The 15,712-nt window shown below is 32.5% G+C and overlaps 3 protein-coding genes and 1 long non-coding RNA gene across 6 annotated transcripts; 3 read left to right on the plus strand and 1 right to left on the minus strand.

Annotated features, from left to right (window-relative positions):
- The first annotated feature begins 29 nt into the window (after positions 1-29).
- On the plus strand, positions 30-8,104 carry LOC126874684 (protein ELYS). 2 transcript variants are annotated; one of them, XM_050636991.1, is made up of 6 exons: positions 30-334; positions 480-857; positions 938-1,226; positions 1,311-6,638; positions 6,718-6,793; positions 7,007-8,104. In XM_050636991.1, the coding sequence occupies exons 1-6, from the start codon at positions 305-307 to the stop codon at positions 7,179-7,181; spliced, it is 6,276 nt and encodes a 2,091-aa protein (XP_050492948.1). In that variant the 5' UTR covers positions 30-304; the 3' UTR covers positions 7,182-8,104. The 2 variants fall into 2 exon arrangements, with proteins under 2 accessions (XP_050492948.1, XP_050492950.1); XM_050636993.1 differs by having other exon boundaries at positions 6,718-6,789; positions 7,007-7,197.
- On the minus strand, positions 8,029-10,699 carry LOC126874688 (coiled-coil domain-containing protein 50). Of its 2 annotated transcripts, none has more exons than XM_050636998.1 (5): positions 10,395-10,699; positions 10,229-10,291; positions 10,037-10,154; positions 9,800-9,980; positions 8,029-9,724 (listed from the first exon to the last, which is right to left on the minus strand). In XM_050636998.1, exons 1-5 carry the CDS (start codon positions 10,450-10,452, stop codon positions 9,098-9,100), a joined length of 1,047 nt encoding a protein of 348 aa, XP_050492955.1. In that variant the 5' UTR covers positions 10,453-10,699; the 3' UTR covers positions 8,029-9,097. The 2 variants fall into 2 exon arrangements, with proteins under 2 accessions (XP_050492955.1, XP_050492956.1); XM_050636999.1 differs by having other exon boundaries at positions 9,800-9,965; positions 10,395-10,697.
- Positions 10,700-10,746: 47 nt separating this feature from the next.
- On the plus strand, positions 10,747-12,059 carry LOC126874693 (uncharacterized). The gene is made up of 2 exons (XR_007692943.1): positions 10,747-11,690; positions 11,994-12,059. It is a non-coding gene; the product is annotated as an uncharacterized LOC126874693 (long non-coding RNA).
- An 899-nt stretch (positions 12,060-12,958) lies between these two features.
- Positions 12,959-14,635, plus strand: LOC126874417 (protein-S-isoprenylcysteine O-methyltransferase). The gene is made up of 3 exons (XM_050636450.1): positions 12,959-13,485; positions 13,576-14,055; positions 14,129-14,635. The coding sequence occupies exons 1-3, from the start codon at positions 13,288-13,290 to the stop codon at positions 14,309-14,311; spliced, it is 861 nt and encodes a 286-aa protein (XP_050492407.1). The 5' UTR covers positions 12,959-13,287; the 3' UTR covers positions 14,312-14,635.
- The last annotated feature ends 1,077 nt before the right edge of the window (positions 14,636-15,712 follow it).

Below are 15,712 nucleotides of genomic sequence, written 5' to 3' on the forward strand. Positions count from 1 at the left end.
CAATACTTTTTAACGTACTTCGCAGTTGTATAGTTACAGTTTTAAAATGAATGCACGAGTGATGAAACGAATTTAAATGTAATATATTCATTTTGTTCTGTATGTTTCTAAATTACGCCGTTTTCCGGATACTCTGTCAGATAATACTTTGAATGTACGCTATCCAAGCTTGTGCCAATTGCCATTGGAAATACACAACAGGATTATTGAAATTTGGCGGCAGCATAACCTTATGGTGACCTTAGTGGGAAAGTTTATAAATGATTTTTTCTTATCTCATATATTTTAATATCCTGTGTAAAATATGAAAGAACTAGGGGAAGTTAGCTGTGAGGTAATTCACAATATCAATGGAATTTCCTATTTTATTTTCTTAAAAATATGCTATGAAGATATTTACTTGGTTATTGTAATATTTATTTGTATATTATAAAAGGCAATATCACTCTTAATCTAATAACAATATTATTTTTGTGTAGATACGCAGTGTTGTAGATATTCAGCACTCTATAACAAAATGTTTAAATAACGTAAAAGGAGATGACAGTGGACCATCAAATGGTTCGCAAATATATAATGATCTTGATGGTGTTTATGGAGGTTTTCTAAATGATGCCACGTATGCTTGGCTAAGTTATGGTTGCCATTTAGTAGTTCTTAATGCAAAAACTGGTGAAAGTACCAGTTCGTGGACCTTCCGAGGGAAAATCACTTGTGTTTGTCAATTTCCTGCTCAGTGTGGGGAACTACCATTGCTCCTTGTTGGTTTGGACAATGAAGCAACTAGAATTAAAGATTCCGTGGGTTTATTGTGTATTTTTGATTGTACTTCCTCTCGTGTTTTAAGAGCTATTAAAGTAGGTATTGAAATATGATAAGTTCCTAAATTATGTGGTATTTAGAATGAAATGTTCATGATATAATATATTATGTACAGATGCCAGCTGGTGTAGAACAAGTTTGTATTGTATCTGGTGCAACAGATTGGGAAGGATTTAATGACAGAAGACCAGACAATATTCTTATGCAAATGGATGGTATAGCTTGTGTAGTATTACGCAATCTTCATCATCTCATGATTGATCTTCAGAGATCTACTTGGGAGGATCCTGATTTATCTGTTACAATGGATGAAATTTCTCCAGCTGAAATACAATTCTTAACAACTAAAGACTCTTTTCATAGAAACAGTAGCAAACACATGACTTGTAATTTGCTAACTCAACGTAAGTATAACATAAACAACACTCTGTTTTTGTTGTTTCTTTATCCTACTTTAATATACATGATTACATTTTTTACATTTGTAGGTATAGAAAAGCACATTGGTTTTAATAGAGAAAATTTTGAATTGAATTCTTTTCTAGACGAAAAATTAACAAATACTATAATTAGCTCAATGAAAATTGGTTGTTTAATATCAGGATGTCTAGGCAGAGTGATAATATGGCAGAATGATGGTTCCGTGGGATGGATTAGCGTACCCGTGGATGAAACCATGATAATAACACATTTAGCATTATTAGAACCAACAGATGATCCTAGACCTTTTTACTATTTGTGGGTTGTTTTCCAAGACGATTCATTTAAGATGCCTCCTATCTTGAGAATGTTTGCCTTATTGTTCCAACGAAAATACTGTGACAGAGGAACTAATTTATATTTTAATCTGGAAGGAGAGCCTAGCCTTAAATTCGAGATTGAATTAGACCCAAAAGATAGAGTGGTTAGTTTGTCTACGTTCGAAAGAGGAACTAATCTGGACCAAACAGAGTCAGAATGTAGGAAAGGTGAAGACAGTTTGCTTCTAATTTCAACTACTAATAGAACTTTATTATTTGATTTGAATCAATGGTACAAGGAACAAATGCCTCAAACTCTCAGTGAATGCAAGAATCCAAATAGTATATTGTCCTGTTATAATACAAATCACAGGGCCTGCAACATAACTGGCAAAGAGATAATAAGTTGTGCCTATATTCCTCGCACTTTACAAGAATTTCCTAATAATAGTTTAAACTCATCAGAAGAATTATTTTACCCAAATTCTTTGTTCTTTGAATGGATAGAGTTAAGTTTGTCCAAATTAACATTTTGGTATACTAGAGGAGTCCAAGCTGAATTACTTCGTGAAATTGCCCTTGCAGGGCCTATCATGCTAACGCAACCTTCTGAAATGTTTCACAAGTGTCTCTCCGTTGGTTTGACTCCGTTCAACACAGAAATTTCATTTTCTAGCGATCATAACGCTCAGAGGGATATGTTATTATCGCTTTGTCTGGAGCAACGTTGGGCGACTTTCTTGATCAAGTGTGCCAAAGAATGGTCAGATGGAAGTGCCGCCTACATGTATCCAAGTTTCTTAAAGTGGGGAATACAGCGCGCGTCTTCCATAAAAATGATTGCTGATCGTCTATGTATTCCTCTATTTGATCAATCAGGTAATAACATAGGCGAGTCCGAAGTAAAAACGTTGAGATTTTGTTACCAACAATTGGAATGTTTATCTAATGTAGTAGCTAAGTTACCTTTTGAAACAAGCAGTTTAATCAAGCAACGAAGAGCACTAAAGCGAGTATCTATGTACTTCCAAGTATTATTATGGTTTTACGACGTGGGTTTGTTACCTGAATCAGAATGTCTAGAGGAAGGTCCTTTACCAATGTCTCTTGCTCTGAAAATTCCATATCCATTCGAAAAATTGTTTTCTCTGTACAAAGAAAAACGAGAATCGATTAAAGACAATAATGCAAAAGAAGGAAGTGAAGAGGTGCTTTTCATAGATGAATTGATAGCTCGAGAGTGTCCTGCCTTGAATTTACAGTGGGAAAGAGAAGCTGGAGAAGTGAATACCAATGGCTATTATCCTCCACCCTCTTTGCAGTCGTTACTGAGGAGTTACTTGACTGACTGCGATCAGACAGAGTCAAATGAGATAGAATGTAAACATCAGATCACTATATACCTTCTAATGGATTTAGCTATGCTGTTACAGGGTTCCTATCCTGGAGTTGATCAATTGATCAAATATCCTTCATCTTTCAAGATGAGTCCAAGCCTCATAAAACTTACCCAAGCATTCTGGCTTCTAGATCATGAGGATTACCAAGGTTTCTTGGACATGATGACTGGTCAATTAGTCAGTGATTCTGATGTCAAAGACTGGCATCATAAACTTGTGCTAAAAACACTGATAAGGAACAGTCAGCACAAGTTAGCTTTAATGTATCTGCGCATAAAGAAACCTCCTTTGTCATCCTTTCAAGAACAAAGCACATTAATAAGTTTATCAGTGGAGCATGGTTTGGTTCAATCTGCTTTTCATCATAGACTGCAGTCACATTATACACAGCTACTAATGTGTTTCTTTCAATCCTGCAAGAATTATAATAAACTCGGCGATATTTTACATTTGGCCTTGGATACTGAAGAAGAGGAAATGTTTGTCAAGTTTCTGGAGGATTCCAAGTCTGAAGACATAAAATTATTGTATTACTTGCAACGTTGTCGTTATATGGAAGCCAATAGTGGAAACACTACTACTTGGTCCAATTCTGTTGCTTCAAAGAACATGCATTTTGATATGTTAAATGCCTACAATGCAACTTTACCTAATATAGTGAAGCGATTTTCCATGAACATGGGTAAAAGTAATCTAGATACAGATTTAGAGTCCAGATATCCCAGACCTATGACCCACAACAAAAGTTGTCAAAAAACTGCAAATATTTATGAAACAGTTATTAGGAAGGCAAAGGAAACGTATGTTAGAACAGAAAAGTCTGTGGTTCCCTTCGTCACTGCCCCTTGTGCCGCGTTAAAGTCATCTAATGACAGGATCAATATAAATTGTGTAATGTCTCCCAAAATGGTACAAATGAATAACAAACGCACTTTGGAACAGGTTATGCATGATGAAGAGAACAGTGGTATGAGAACACCAGAAAGAACAAAACGCAGGAAGTTGCTGGATGATAGCGAAGCAGCTTTGAGTGCTGCATTTAGTACCCCATTGGTAAAACGGAAAATATCCACCAATAGGGATATTCCGATTGAAACTCCGCATTCTATTTTAAAAATTCGGCAGCTTATAAGATCTTCGACGTCTCCAATTGCTGCTAGCCTACAGGATGAAATCACAGGTAGTCCAGTGTCGGACAGGGAGCATAAAGTTAATAGACAGATACGATTCAATATTAGTCAGTCAAAGAACAGCTGTTCTCATGGTGAAGTTAGCAGAGAAGAAGAATTTTCTAAACTTAATACGTCTGATCAAAACGATGAAGTGTTCGTGAGTCCAGCGACAAGTGAAAAGTGTCTGATTGATAGTCCAGTTTTATCAGATAGTAGTTATACTTGCAAAAATGTATATACAGCTCGGCCTAGACCGAGTCTTAGAAGAACTTACTTACAAACGTCTACAGAATCCATAAATGAGTCTTTGTCCAATTGTTCAAAGACAAAAAATTCCGCAAATTCTCGTTTGAGCGTTCCTTCAGTCAATATATTGAATAATCGCTCATTAACGAACACGCCGCAGGTATCCAAAAGATTATCTACTTTATCTTCCTCTAGTTATTCCCCTGCGGTTCTCTCTCCAGATAGTAGCTTTGAGATAAAAGTTCCTTCAAGAAGGTCCGATAAGAGTGATCTTCAGCGCTCCTTGAAAACCCCTAAACAAGAGAATACTAATCATAATTCTCTTATAGCCTCAACACCTATGACAAAGGATTCTAGCCCTGAAAAACCGCGACGCAGTTCGGAGGAATCAATTACCACAGAAGTCGAAGAGGACATTGTTCCAGAAGCATTTTATGAAAATAGAGAGAAGACCTCGGAAAATATAGATCAATCAAATCATTTAGAACTACGTAACAGTAAAAAATTAAAGGAAGATGTTTCGAGCTCTAAAGTTTTGGAAAATATTAATGAAGATCATGAAGAAGATGAAGAGGAATATAAAAGTCTTTCTACGAATAATGTAAGTTGTTTAGAGAACAAAGAACAACACCATCGATCATTTCATGAAAAATTACCGAATGAATTTGAGCACGATGTTGAAAAACACGTTAGTTCTAAAAATGGTGTACTATTCGACATCACTGACGATGAATCCTCACATGATAGCGATGAGGTATTCTTAGTTCTTGATGAACCGGAGAGTAAAGAAAAACAAGGTTCAAAAACGGTACCAATGAATACAGACAACATCTTTGACGCTTCAAATATCACAGATGATGAATCTGATTCCAGCATAGAAATATTAGATAATCTTCAAAGAAATACTGCACATCTGGATAAAGAAGAAAATATACGTGACCAATCCAGATTTTCCCAGAAGAAGGAAGAAAATGCAGAGGAACAGGAGACAAAGGACAAGTCGATTCGACTTGATAACAATAATTCTAATCATAGAAGAACTAGGAGGAACTCAGTTCGAGGTTCATCAGATCATATAGAACCAAAAGACATTGTTAATACTTCCAATTTAGACTCTGAATCCCTAGAAATCACACCTAGAATGACCAGATCACGTCGAGCTTCATCCATATCGAAAGAAACTAATGTGTCTCCTTTAAATTCACCTTGCAAGGTTCTTGCAAAGACGCCGCGGTCGAGACGAGCGAGTTCGTTGGTGAAAGAAGTATTAATTGCTTCTGTAGCACCTGCAGATGAAAGTGTGAAGCAGATAGCCTCTTCTGGATCAGATGGATCATCTGGGATTTCGTCGCCAAGGAAAATCAGGGGCAGGAGGGCATCTTCTGTTGCCAAGGATATTTCCATAGAGGCAAAAAGTGAGGAAGCTAAAGTTCCAGTGAGAAGGAGTTTAAGACGTTCTGCCTCAATACAAAAGGAGCTACCAGAAAGTAGTGAGAAAAAGGTTCAAACAGAAACTAAGAGCTCAAATACCAAACAATCCTCAGGAGGAGCAAATAAATCGAATACAATCTCAATTCGATCAAGAAGGGAATCTCAAACAAGTGAACAGGATCAGGAAGAGCCTAGTATTGTTAAGTCATCAAGGAGACGAGGTAGTTCTGTACCTAAAGAGCCAGTCAACGTGGTAAGAATAACTCGAAGGTCTAGCAGCGTAGCTAAGGAAATTGTCTCAAGGGAGTTTGGACTATCATCAGAATCTGTAAAAGAACAGTATTTGGTAGAAAAGGCAGTAAGCAAACCAGCTGCAAACACACGTAGTCGTAGATCCTCAATACAATCAATACCGGAAGAGCTTGAAGAAATTCTAAGCGTACCATTAAAAGAAAGAGTCTCCACTACGAACAAGAGGCAAAAGGCTGCACGGAATCCTCGACTGAGAAGAGCAGCAAGCGTGGAATTATCTCAAGTAGAAACAAGGAGGAAAACCAGAAGTGCCCGTAGCAAGGAAATCTTTGAAGAGACAATAATGGAGGAAGAAGGGACAGAAACCATAAGTCCAATAGACGATTCTCAGAAAGTTTCTAAGAAGAGGAAACGTGGTGTTTCTGAAACCTCTACTCGAGAAGCGAACGAAATGACGTCAAAACCAAGAAGAGGAACAAAGCAATCAACAAAACAAAATACCAAGGATAAGGCAGCTAATCAGTTTTCTTTTTCACAGCCAGAGAAGACGAATGATCAACCATTGGATCAAGAAGGTACATTCTAGCAATATTTAATTAATATTTATTCATCGAGAAAATTTATTAAGAGAATTGTTTTAAATTTTATTTGCAGCTATTGGAGAAGTTCCAAAATATATGTTTTCACCTCCACATACCAGATCGAAAACTATGGCTTCTGATCATCGTAGGTGGTTACTTTCCAATTAAATTAATTTATTTCTTTTTTAGAATCTGTTATGAGCTTACTTCTCTCTTACCTACACACGCTTCTACACACTCAATACTCTGCAGCTTATTCACTCATGCTTCTAATAGCAGCTAAGAACTTATACTTTATATGCTTCTTTATTACCTTTTAAAAGCACAGAATCAGTATTAAAATTTTTTTATTTTTTATACAGATTGAATAATTTCATTCCGATTTTGAGCGAAGATGAGGGGGAGGAAGAGAATGAGGAAGAGACACAGAATAATATACGGAAAACCGCAGAAGTGAAAAAGCCGAACTGTTATCATATACGCCGCTGTAGAACGAAGTTTGTACTACCCGTGAAATCAAAGAGTACAACAAATTAAATATAATTTTACGAAATTTTTTAAAACCTTTTTTTTGCACAATCGTATATTCAGTTATCCAATTTTAAATGATTTATAATCTATAATCTATGATAGATCATATACAGTACTTTCTTTCGACAACCATGTACAGTGGATAATATGTAAAAAAATGCAGTTGTTTTTCGAATGACTTAATTACATAGAGAGAAAAAAAGATGGATTAGAGATTATGATATGTGGGACCATGTGAAATGAAACTTTTGTTACATCATAATGATGCAAAGTTTATCACAGAGCAAGATCCGTTTCTAAAATACAAAGCAGAGAAAAAGAGGACAGTCTTTTGCTATCGATTTGATAATATTCAGTATAATGAAAGTTATAGCTATATTTTATCAATGAGTAATCCCATCTGATGCTTGGAACATATGTTAATATGGTACTTTGCGAGGTGTATATTTTTTAAAATTAACATGTTTTATTTAGAAGACTATTTTATATAATCTATAAATTTATTTAATCAATTTAATTAGAATTTTCATGCTTATGAAATAAATTGTTTTTTTTTTCTAATTAGTATCATTAAGTTTCCAAAGCATGTGAACAGGTGTATAGAAAGAAATCTTCGTTGATCTGTATCTTCTGAATATTAAACTAGCAAGGAACTTCGGAAATGTATTATAAAAAACAAATAACTCTCTCTCTATCTCTGTAAATCATAAGATTCCTTACTTTTATATACTTATTTGGCAAATATATTTGTTACATTAAATTGATCCCTTTTTTTTTAACGCAATAAGTTCATGGAATGAATTATTGTCGTAACGTATATTTATATGGTGGTTTTTGATGAAAATGTGTACCATAACTTTGTAAATAATTTATTAATATACCCATGTATAGCTGTATTCATACAATAAATGTAAAAAAGAATTAATACATATTATTGCTATCAAATAAATTTCCAATCACCATAAATAAGTACCTATAACTTAAATACTGAAGCGACATTAAATAATAATACTACAATTGTGCCGCATCTACATTATAATAGATTAATAAAAATTGTAACACGATCATTCAACTTATATTTCCTAAAGTAAAGCTTACAAAATTATTTAATTTATCAAACATTTGTTTTATACTACGCATTCGTAGCTTCGAATATTTTTCCAGAAAAAACGAAATTCTCGTGTTGCTAATACTAAACTTTGTCTGGTACAAAATGAACGTTATAAATGTCCTCTTTGGCAGTAAATACATATATATTATTGGTTCTGCATCTTAAATAATTAAAAAAAAAAGACACATTGCTTTAAGAAGGAAGCAAGGAAAATTTATGCATATGTTAAATCTACATTAAATTTAGAGAGCAGTATTTATGTAATTCGATTAAAATCTGTTTCAAGTAGATCATTTGATATTCAGTCTAAATGGTCAATATTTGTACATCATTATTTTCTTATTTGATACAATTAAATATAATAGCTGAATCTTTTCTTTTTAATCTTAGTGTGATTGTCTACTTCACTGCTTTTATTCATTCATTTTTTTTTTTTTTGCATAAAAATCTCTTTGATATTATTATATAATATATTATTCTCAAGTTCGATATAAATGTACATGGATAAAGGCAGATGTAAGATTCAGGACGGTGTAACTGGTTATTAAATGCTAATCAGTTTTCGATATTCGTTGACTCCCTTACACCGTACTCTTTCAAAAGGCACATTTATCTCTACATTGCTTTCGTTAAATATATCTTTTCGTAAATGGAAGATAGAAATTTAATTCTATTTCTATATTGATTTTTAAGTTAGTTATGTATATGATATGAGCTTCTACACGTAACTTACGATAAGTAACTTATATCGTTTCTTCATGGCATCGAAAATGTTCTATCGGAAAATAAAGAGAAACTTAATAAACTATTTTTACTGCTGTTTACAACCATCTTTTACACGACGTTTATGCTTTTCTTCATGAGCTTGGGACGGGGATTGCATTTGATTTCTTCGTTGTCCTTGTATAGGCATGTAACATGGAACATCATCGTTCATAAGCTCCTGTGGAGGTGTAGGCAATGCATATGTAGGACTTACTGTGCTACTTGAGCTACTTGAAGTGTTTCTGTGCATACTTCCATTGTATGTAGGATCAATAATTGCAGCTACGTTTTGCACTTCTCTTATATTTTCAACAGACTCATCTAACGTTTGTATTTCTTCAGGATCAGGATATTGTGGATAATTTAAAGTTGGTTGTACTCTAGTCTTGCCTTGAGTGCCTTTCAATTCTAATCTATCAGGTCGTTGAGGCTTTTCTGTAAGATTCTGCTCCTCTAATTCTTGAAGTTGCTGCCGTTCTAGTTTTCTCTGCTTTGCTCTTTGTCTCGCTTTCCTTATTTTTGCTCGCTCCTTTTCCTGAAGCATTCGTGCAAGTTCTGCATCCTGTGCTTCCATCGCAATCTTTTGATCTAGCAGTAGTTGTTCATTAACAGGACCATCATGATTATCTATAGCATTTTCTTCTTCTTCCTGCTGCAGCTTTCTTGCTAATTCCTTTATTTAACAGATAAAAATTAAATTATGATAATGAATACTATAGATACGTTGTTAGAATATTTTCTGAAATACCTCATCTTTCTCTTCTTGAATGTGTCGTTCGAGCTCAAGCTGTGCAGCTTCGTCGTCCAATCTCAATTGCAGCCTCATTTGCTCTTGCAATTCTCTTTCTCTCTGTCTCTCCTCTCGTTCTAAGGACAATGCAATCTGTTTTGCAACAAGAGCATCTCTTTCCTCTCTAAAATCAGAAACACTTCAATACGACATAAACTTTAACAAATTAATACAATCAAAGGTTCAAATACTAACTGCTGTTGAATATAGGATTGATATCTAAGCTCTTCCAGCTCCTGTTCAACCTTAGCCCTTGGTAAATCCTCTCTAACTTGTGCATTGCGAACTTTGTTGCTTGTGTAGTGTTCCCTAACTATAAGGCACAGTACAATAAAGATAGTAGCCAATAAAATCAACAATATTTTACAAATAATGTAATATTCTTACTTTCTTCGTCTTGTAGACGATAAGCGAGTGCTCCATCTTCGTGCACCAGCCACTCACGACACACTACAATATTGTCAAAGGAATGCTTATTAGGAATGCCAGGTAAATGAGTAATTCTAATGTAATTGCAATGAGTGACAGAAGGCGTTGAAAAAATGCAACATACCTTCGTTTACTCGGCCTGCCTTCGGTAATGTGTCCGAGCTCAAGACGGATTTCGCCATTTCTTATCGATTAATCGTTGCTTTACGGGTAAGATACTACTTTTCAGCCAACTTTCTTGTTTACAACCACCTTACGGAAAACATACGTTGTTTTTTCTCCATCTTGAATAGGAATGAATAGAATAGAGGTCTGTATTTGTGCTATTCCCACCGTACATGTGCATTTCTCCATTCACGGTGTAGGTAAGAATATCCGTAAAGCACATTGAAGACGTAGTACGAGCTGTGAGTACACATATATACCGACACACTTTCAAGCCAAGCTTCACTGAATCTAAGTGATAGGTACGGTACTACTCGTGAGTTGTGAACAATTTTCTTAGCAATTCTTTTATTAAGAAAGCATCCAATTTTTAAATTTCTCCTTATTTCATAGCAATAAATAAAAATATATTATTCAGTTTCAAGTTAGTGTTAAAACTTTATCAGAAGGATTATATTAAATTAGATTAGGTTGAGATCAGATTTCAGTTCATTTTAAACATATTTAAATAAATAGAAACAATATCACTTAAAATTATTGTTTAAAAAATTGTTGACCTTAAAAATAGCCTGTTATTTTAACGCAATCTAGACATAACTAACCTTTTTGGCAAAATTTCATTATTAAGTGGATTAAACATTAAATTTACAAAAGTTGCCCTTATTTCTTAAAATAAGATTGTAGTCAAATATCCAAACTTAACGTTACTAAAACTGTATGTATAATTAAAATTTTCTTAATTCTGTAATAGCATACTAGTATTTTTTGCAACTTCTGTAAAAGTTACTAATATATAGTAATAAATATTGGTTTATTTCATATAGTTGTCTAAAAATATGTTTGCAGGAAATTGTCTTAGCAACTGTTAGGTTAAACTCATCACTACTTCATTTAAGATTGCTATGTGGTAGTAATGGCATAGTTGTGGTAGTGTTTGTAGTAAGAGTAGTAAGGCGAGCGTACTCACGTCGAACGTTAGTGAAGTGGATAGTAGAGTTTCCTGTATTAATGTCACTTTTAAATTCAATACATAGTACGGTCTGTAAGACTAAATTTTGTGTTCGCTCATAATGAAAGATGATGACAGATTTCCCTTTACTTAAAAAAAAAAGAAGTTCTGCACTAATCGTTGCGATGATATCTTTCGTTATCTATAATTTGAATCGTGTTAATAAAAGAATTCACTGAGCAAGATGTGAATCGGAGCGGGACGTATTATCCTGAAGTAGACTATACGTTGTAAATATTATTTAAGGTAGATGTTCCACTATCCAAGGAATTTAATTATGAATTTCATGCATTTTTTTGCATGAAATGAATATAAAACATAAGATTGATTCGTTAAATAATGTACATCTTTAATATATATTTTAATGAGCAATTCTCGTACAGAAATTTAGGAAATGAACAAGTTTCAAGCGAGTGTTCTGTTCTTATATGTGGAAACAAATAATATATTCAAGTATTTGTATAAATGAATTAACTTCTAAGAAAGTAATTTTACAATAAGAAGATACTGATGCTAAAAATAATTTAATCCCTATTTCTTCTGTTGCAGGTAAAGAATTTCATCTCCAAATTTCAAGTGGCTCATGGCAATTCTTCATCCGAAGAACAATGAAAACTCATTTATTATACTTATTAATAAGAGAAATTATATTATTTTGTTAGATTATATTGCATTATTATACAAGTAACAATATATTACCTTTATATCATTCTGTATAGTCTGAATTACGTTTAATAAATCGAAAAATACAAGGAAATCAGTGTGTTTTTAATTTAAAAACTGTCAAAAAATTTCCTTTCCTAGTGAGAAAACATCCTCGCCCAAAAATGACGTGAAATTCCATGAATAAATGTACGAGGAAATAATAAAATAGCAATAAAATTTTCATTCTGAAAAATAACGTCATATTCTAAGAATTGCCGAACTTGTACCACCTCCTATGATGTTATGTTCTCCTGATACAAAACCGAGAAGCTGGGAAAATTTTTTGCGAATTGCTTTGATTTTCGATTTATAATATTATTTTGACTTCATCTCTACAACTTTTGTTTAAATTTGTGGTTTATAGAACTTATTATTTATATGGTGATGGTTTTGATAAATAAAAAAGTTTGTTTAAATATATAAATTGTTATTCATTATTTCTAAACAGTGTAAAATTCAATTTAATGCAGATAGTAATCATATATGATATATTGTTTATAATAATTTATTTGCACTATAATCTAATATGTAATATAATACAATAAATAATAATATAATATAATAATATAACAATGAACATGTATTATTATTTAAATAATGTAGCATTGATTGTTGATTGTAGATTATTGAAGATGTAAAATTGAAGTTTCTGTAACATAGAGAAACAAATATTAATTTTAATAGAGAAAACTAAAAATGTGATTTATATAAAATTAAATTAAAATTGAATGGTATTAATTTATAGTTAATAAATGTACTTCAAATTATTTAAAAAATGTATGCTATTGTTTCACATCTACTTCATTTTATTTGTTATAACTGGCTAAAATATATTTTGTTTGTTAATAACTATGATATTAATATCTGTGAATACGTATTCGTTTATAAAAGATGAAGTTCAATTTTTTATATCGTTTATTACTAGTTTCTAAATGCTGAAAATAAGGAGAAACGCAATTTGTGAAATTTTTACATTCTAAAAGAATACCATTTTTTCAAACTTTGTGGAATGCTATTTGATTTAATTCTGTTGGCGATCTATAGTTAAAGTAAGGTTAAAAACTAACCTGCGATTAATATTTGATAGAAATGGTGAATTACATATTTAAGTAAGATAAAGTTACATAAATCTTAGAAAATGCTGTGTTACAATGGAAAGCTTAGTTTCTTTTGTTTTATTGCCGCTGGTTTAATCGCAATCCTACCAGAAGTATTGTTAAGGTTAGAATTCAATGTTTTTCAAGAATATTTTAACAACATTTGGTTTACGCATTTATTTCAATATGGATTCTTAAATATACTTGTACTTCTTGCGTTTCGCGACTTTGCTTATCAGGTATTTTAAATATATTACTATTATAACGATTCATTTATGTGAATTATTATGAAGACATCAATTTATTTTATGAATACTTACATTTAACAGGTTGCTGTAAGGGCAGTTCTCCTAGGATATGCCTTTGGTATTGGAATTATTGTGTCCTTTGTTGCACCATCTTCATGGCAAATGTTCGGAGTATATATCACTATAATGGCAATATTCCATTACACAGAATTTCTAAGCATAGCTTGGATAAATCCATCTACTCTTTCCATCGACAGTTTTATTCTAAATCACAGCATAGCTTATGGAGTAGCAGCATGTTCTAGCTGGATAGAATTTGTCATAGAAAGGCATTATTATTCTGCAATGAAAGAATCTTCTTTTATATCATACTTTGGACTTGTACTATGCATTTGCGGGGAAGTTTTGAGGAAATTGGCAATGTTTACTGCCAAGCATAATTTTAATCATATTGTGCAGAGTGAAAAGATGGATAGTCACGAACTGATTACGTATGGAGTTTACAGAATTTGCAGGCATCCTAGTTATGTGGGCTGGTTTTATTGGTCTATAGGAACGCAGGTAATAATCTTTCATATTAAATATGTATAATATTTTACTGAAGTATAGACAAGTTTTATATTTATCTTTGTAGCTAATACTCCAGAATCCAGTTTGTTTCCTTGCATACACTGGAGTATCTTGGAAGTTCTTTCACGACCGCATTTTAATCGAAGAGATTACTCTGCTTAATTTCTTTGGGCAGGATTATGTAGAATATCAGAAGAAAGTTAGTACAGGACTACCATATATATCTGGTTACAAGCTGAATTTATAGCAGCCAGTATGTGTCTGAAACACTCTAATTGTATCAATTCCTCAGGTTTAATCTTAACATTATTTGTACTGACTATGTTTTTTATTGTACCTCAAGCAACAATGCAATAATTAAGGGAGGTTTTCTTAACAAAATTATATTTATTGTCTCATTTCATTTTGAAGAATTATTCATATAACAATAGACTACACTTTCATTATATGGTTACTTTCAGTTGGTAGATTATACACTTTCTTTTTATATTTATGCTTATTACATATATGTGTGTGTGTGTGTGCGCGCGCGTGTATATATATATATATATATATATATATATGTACGAAATGCAAAATAATAAATATAATGCTGTAGCTAACATTTGCATTGACATTTAGAAAGCATTCGTTCGATGTTGGATAATAAGAAAGTTTTAGAGATTTCAGCAATGTACTTACAATATCGTTAAGTCTGTACATAATCATTTACAATATTTTAGTATCGACAAAGCTTTTTGATATACTGATGTTAATTATCGATCTTGCCTTGATGATTCATGGCCTATATATTTTTATTATTGTAAAACCAAAGAATGAATTTAGATTATGAGAATTTTACTGAGAGAATATGTAGTATTATTTATAGATAGAAAAAAGAAAAATGAAAAATAATTGAATTATCGTTGTGCATTAGACTTGAGTCACACAAAATTTATATTATCATATTTTGTTTGTCATACAAATCTAGAAAATGCCCATGATTGTTACTACTTTCCATGTGAGAGAATCTGCATTTCTTAATTGACAGTTTAATAGGCAAATGCACTAACAAAAGGAAATAAATGACAATGTATCGTTGTAATAATTCATGAATAAACAAATAATAGTAATCTGTAAATGTATCGTTTGTCGAATCTTTCATTTAATCCTTACCTATTCGTTTTTTTATGCAATATTTCCTCTGAGAAATAGCGGTTATACAGAATGTAAGAAAACGCTAAGGTTTGAGAGACTAATTATAATTATTTACACACTTCCGTCGCATTTTCATTGAATACAAATCTCCTTAGAACTAGCAACATATTTTACTAGCACCGTATCTTAACTATGCAAATACTTGTAAGTAACTTTCCTTTGTTAGTATCACATAATGAAGTTTAAAGTGTTTCAATAAAAAGAAAGGAAAACAAATTTGTATAGAAGTCATAGAACAATCAATGATAGGGCCTATCATTGGTCCAGATAAATGTTGGAATAAAAATTTTACTTTGTAATACAACTTATTTCTTATGTTTTTCTATATGTCGAAGATAAACATTCTCAATTCAAAGAGAATTTGTTGTAACGTTACAACTAGAATTATGAACTAATGGAGCCATTTTTAGTGTTTGCTTAGCTAAAGATTAGAGGGAGTCTATGGGAAGTT

Source organism: Bombus huntii, chromosome 16 (assembly GCF_024542735.1).
Source record: "Bombus huntii isolate Logan2020A chromosome 16, iyBomHunt1.1, whole genome shotgun sequence".
Lineage (NCBI taxonomy): Eukaryota > Metazoa > Arthropoda > Insecta > Hymenoptera > Apidae > Bombus > Bombus huntii.

Coding starts and splice junctions, on each gene's coding strand:
- LOC126874684 (XM_050636991.1), top strand. CDS start 305: ATGAAAGAACTAGGGGAAGTTAGCTGTGAG. Junction 335..479: donor TAGGGGAAGTTAGCTGTGAG/GTAATTCACAAT, acceptor ATTTTTGTGTAG/ATACGCAGTGTTGTAGATAT. Junction 6,639..6,717: donor TCAACCATTGGATCAAGAAG/GTACATTCTAGC, acceptor TTTTATTTGCAG/CTATTGGAGAAGTTCCAAAA.
- LOC126874688 (XM_050636998.1), bottom strand. CDS start 10,452: ATGGCGAAATCCGTCTTGAGCTCGGACACATTACCGAAGGCAGGCCGA. Junction 10,155..10,228: donor TCGTCTACAAGACGAAGAAA/GTAAGAATATTA, acceptor TGTGCCTTATAG/TTAGGGAACACTACACAAGC. Junction 9,725..9,799: donor TTCAAGAAGAGAAAGATGAG/GTATTTCAGAAA, acceptor TGTTAAATAAAG/GAATTAGCAAGAAAGCTGCA.
- LOC126874417 (XM_050636450.1), top strand. CDS start 13,288: ATGCTGTGTTACAATGGAAAGCTTAGTTTCTTTTGTTTTATTGCCGCT. Junction 13,486..13,575: donor TTCGCGACTTTGCTTATCAG/GTATTTTAAATA, acceptor TACATTTAACAG/GTTGCTGTAAGGGCAGTTCT. Junction 14,056..14,128: donor ATTGGTCTATAGGAACGCAG/GTAATAATCTTT, acceptor TTATCTTTGTAG/CTAATACTCCAGAATCCAGT.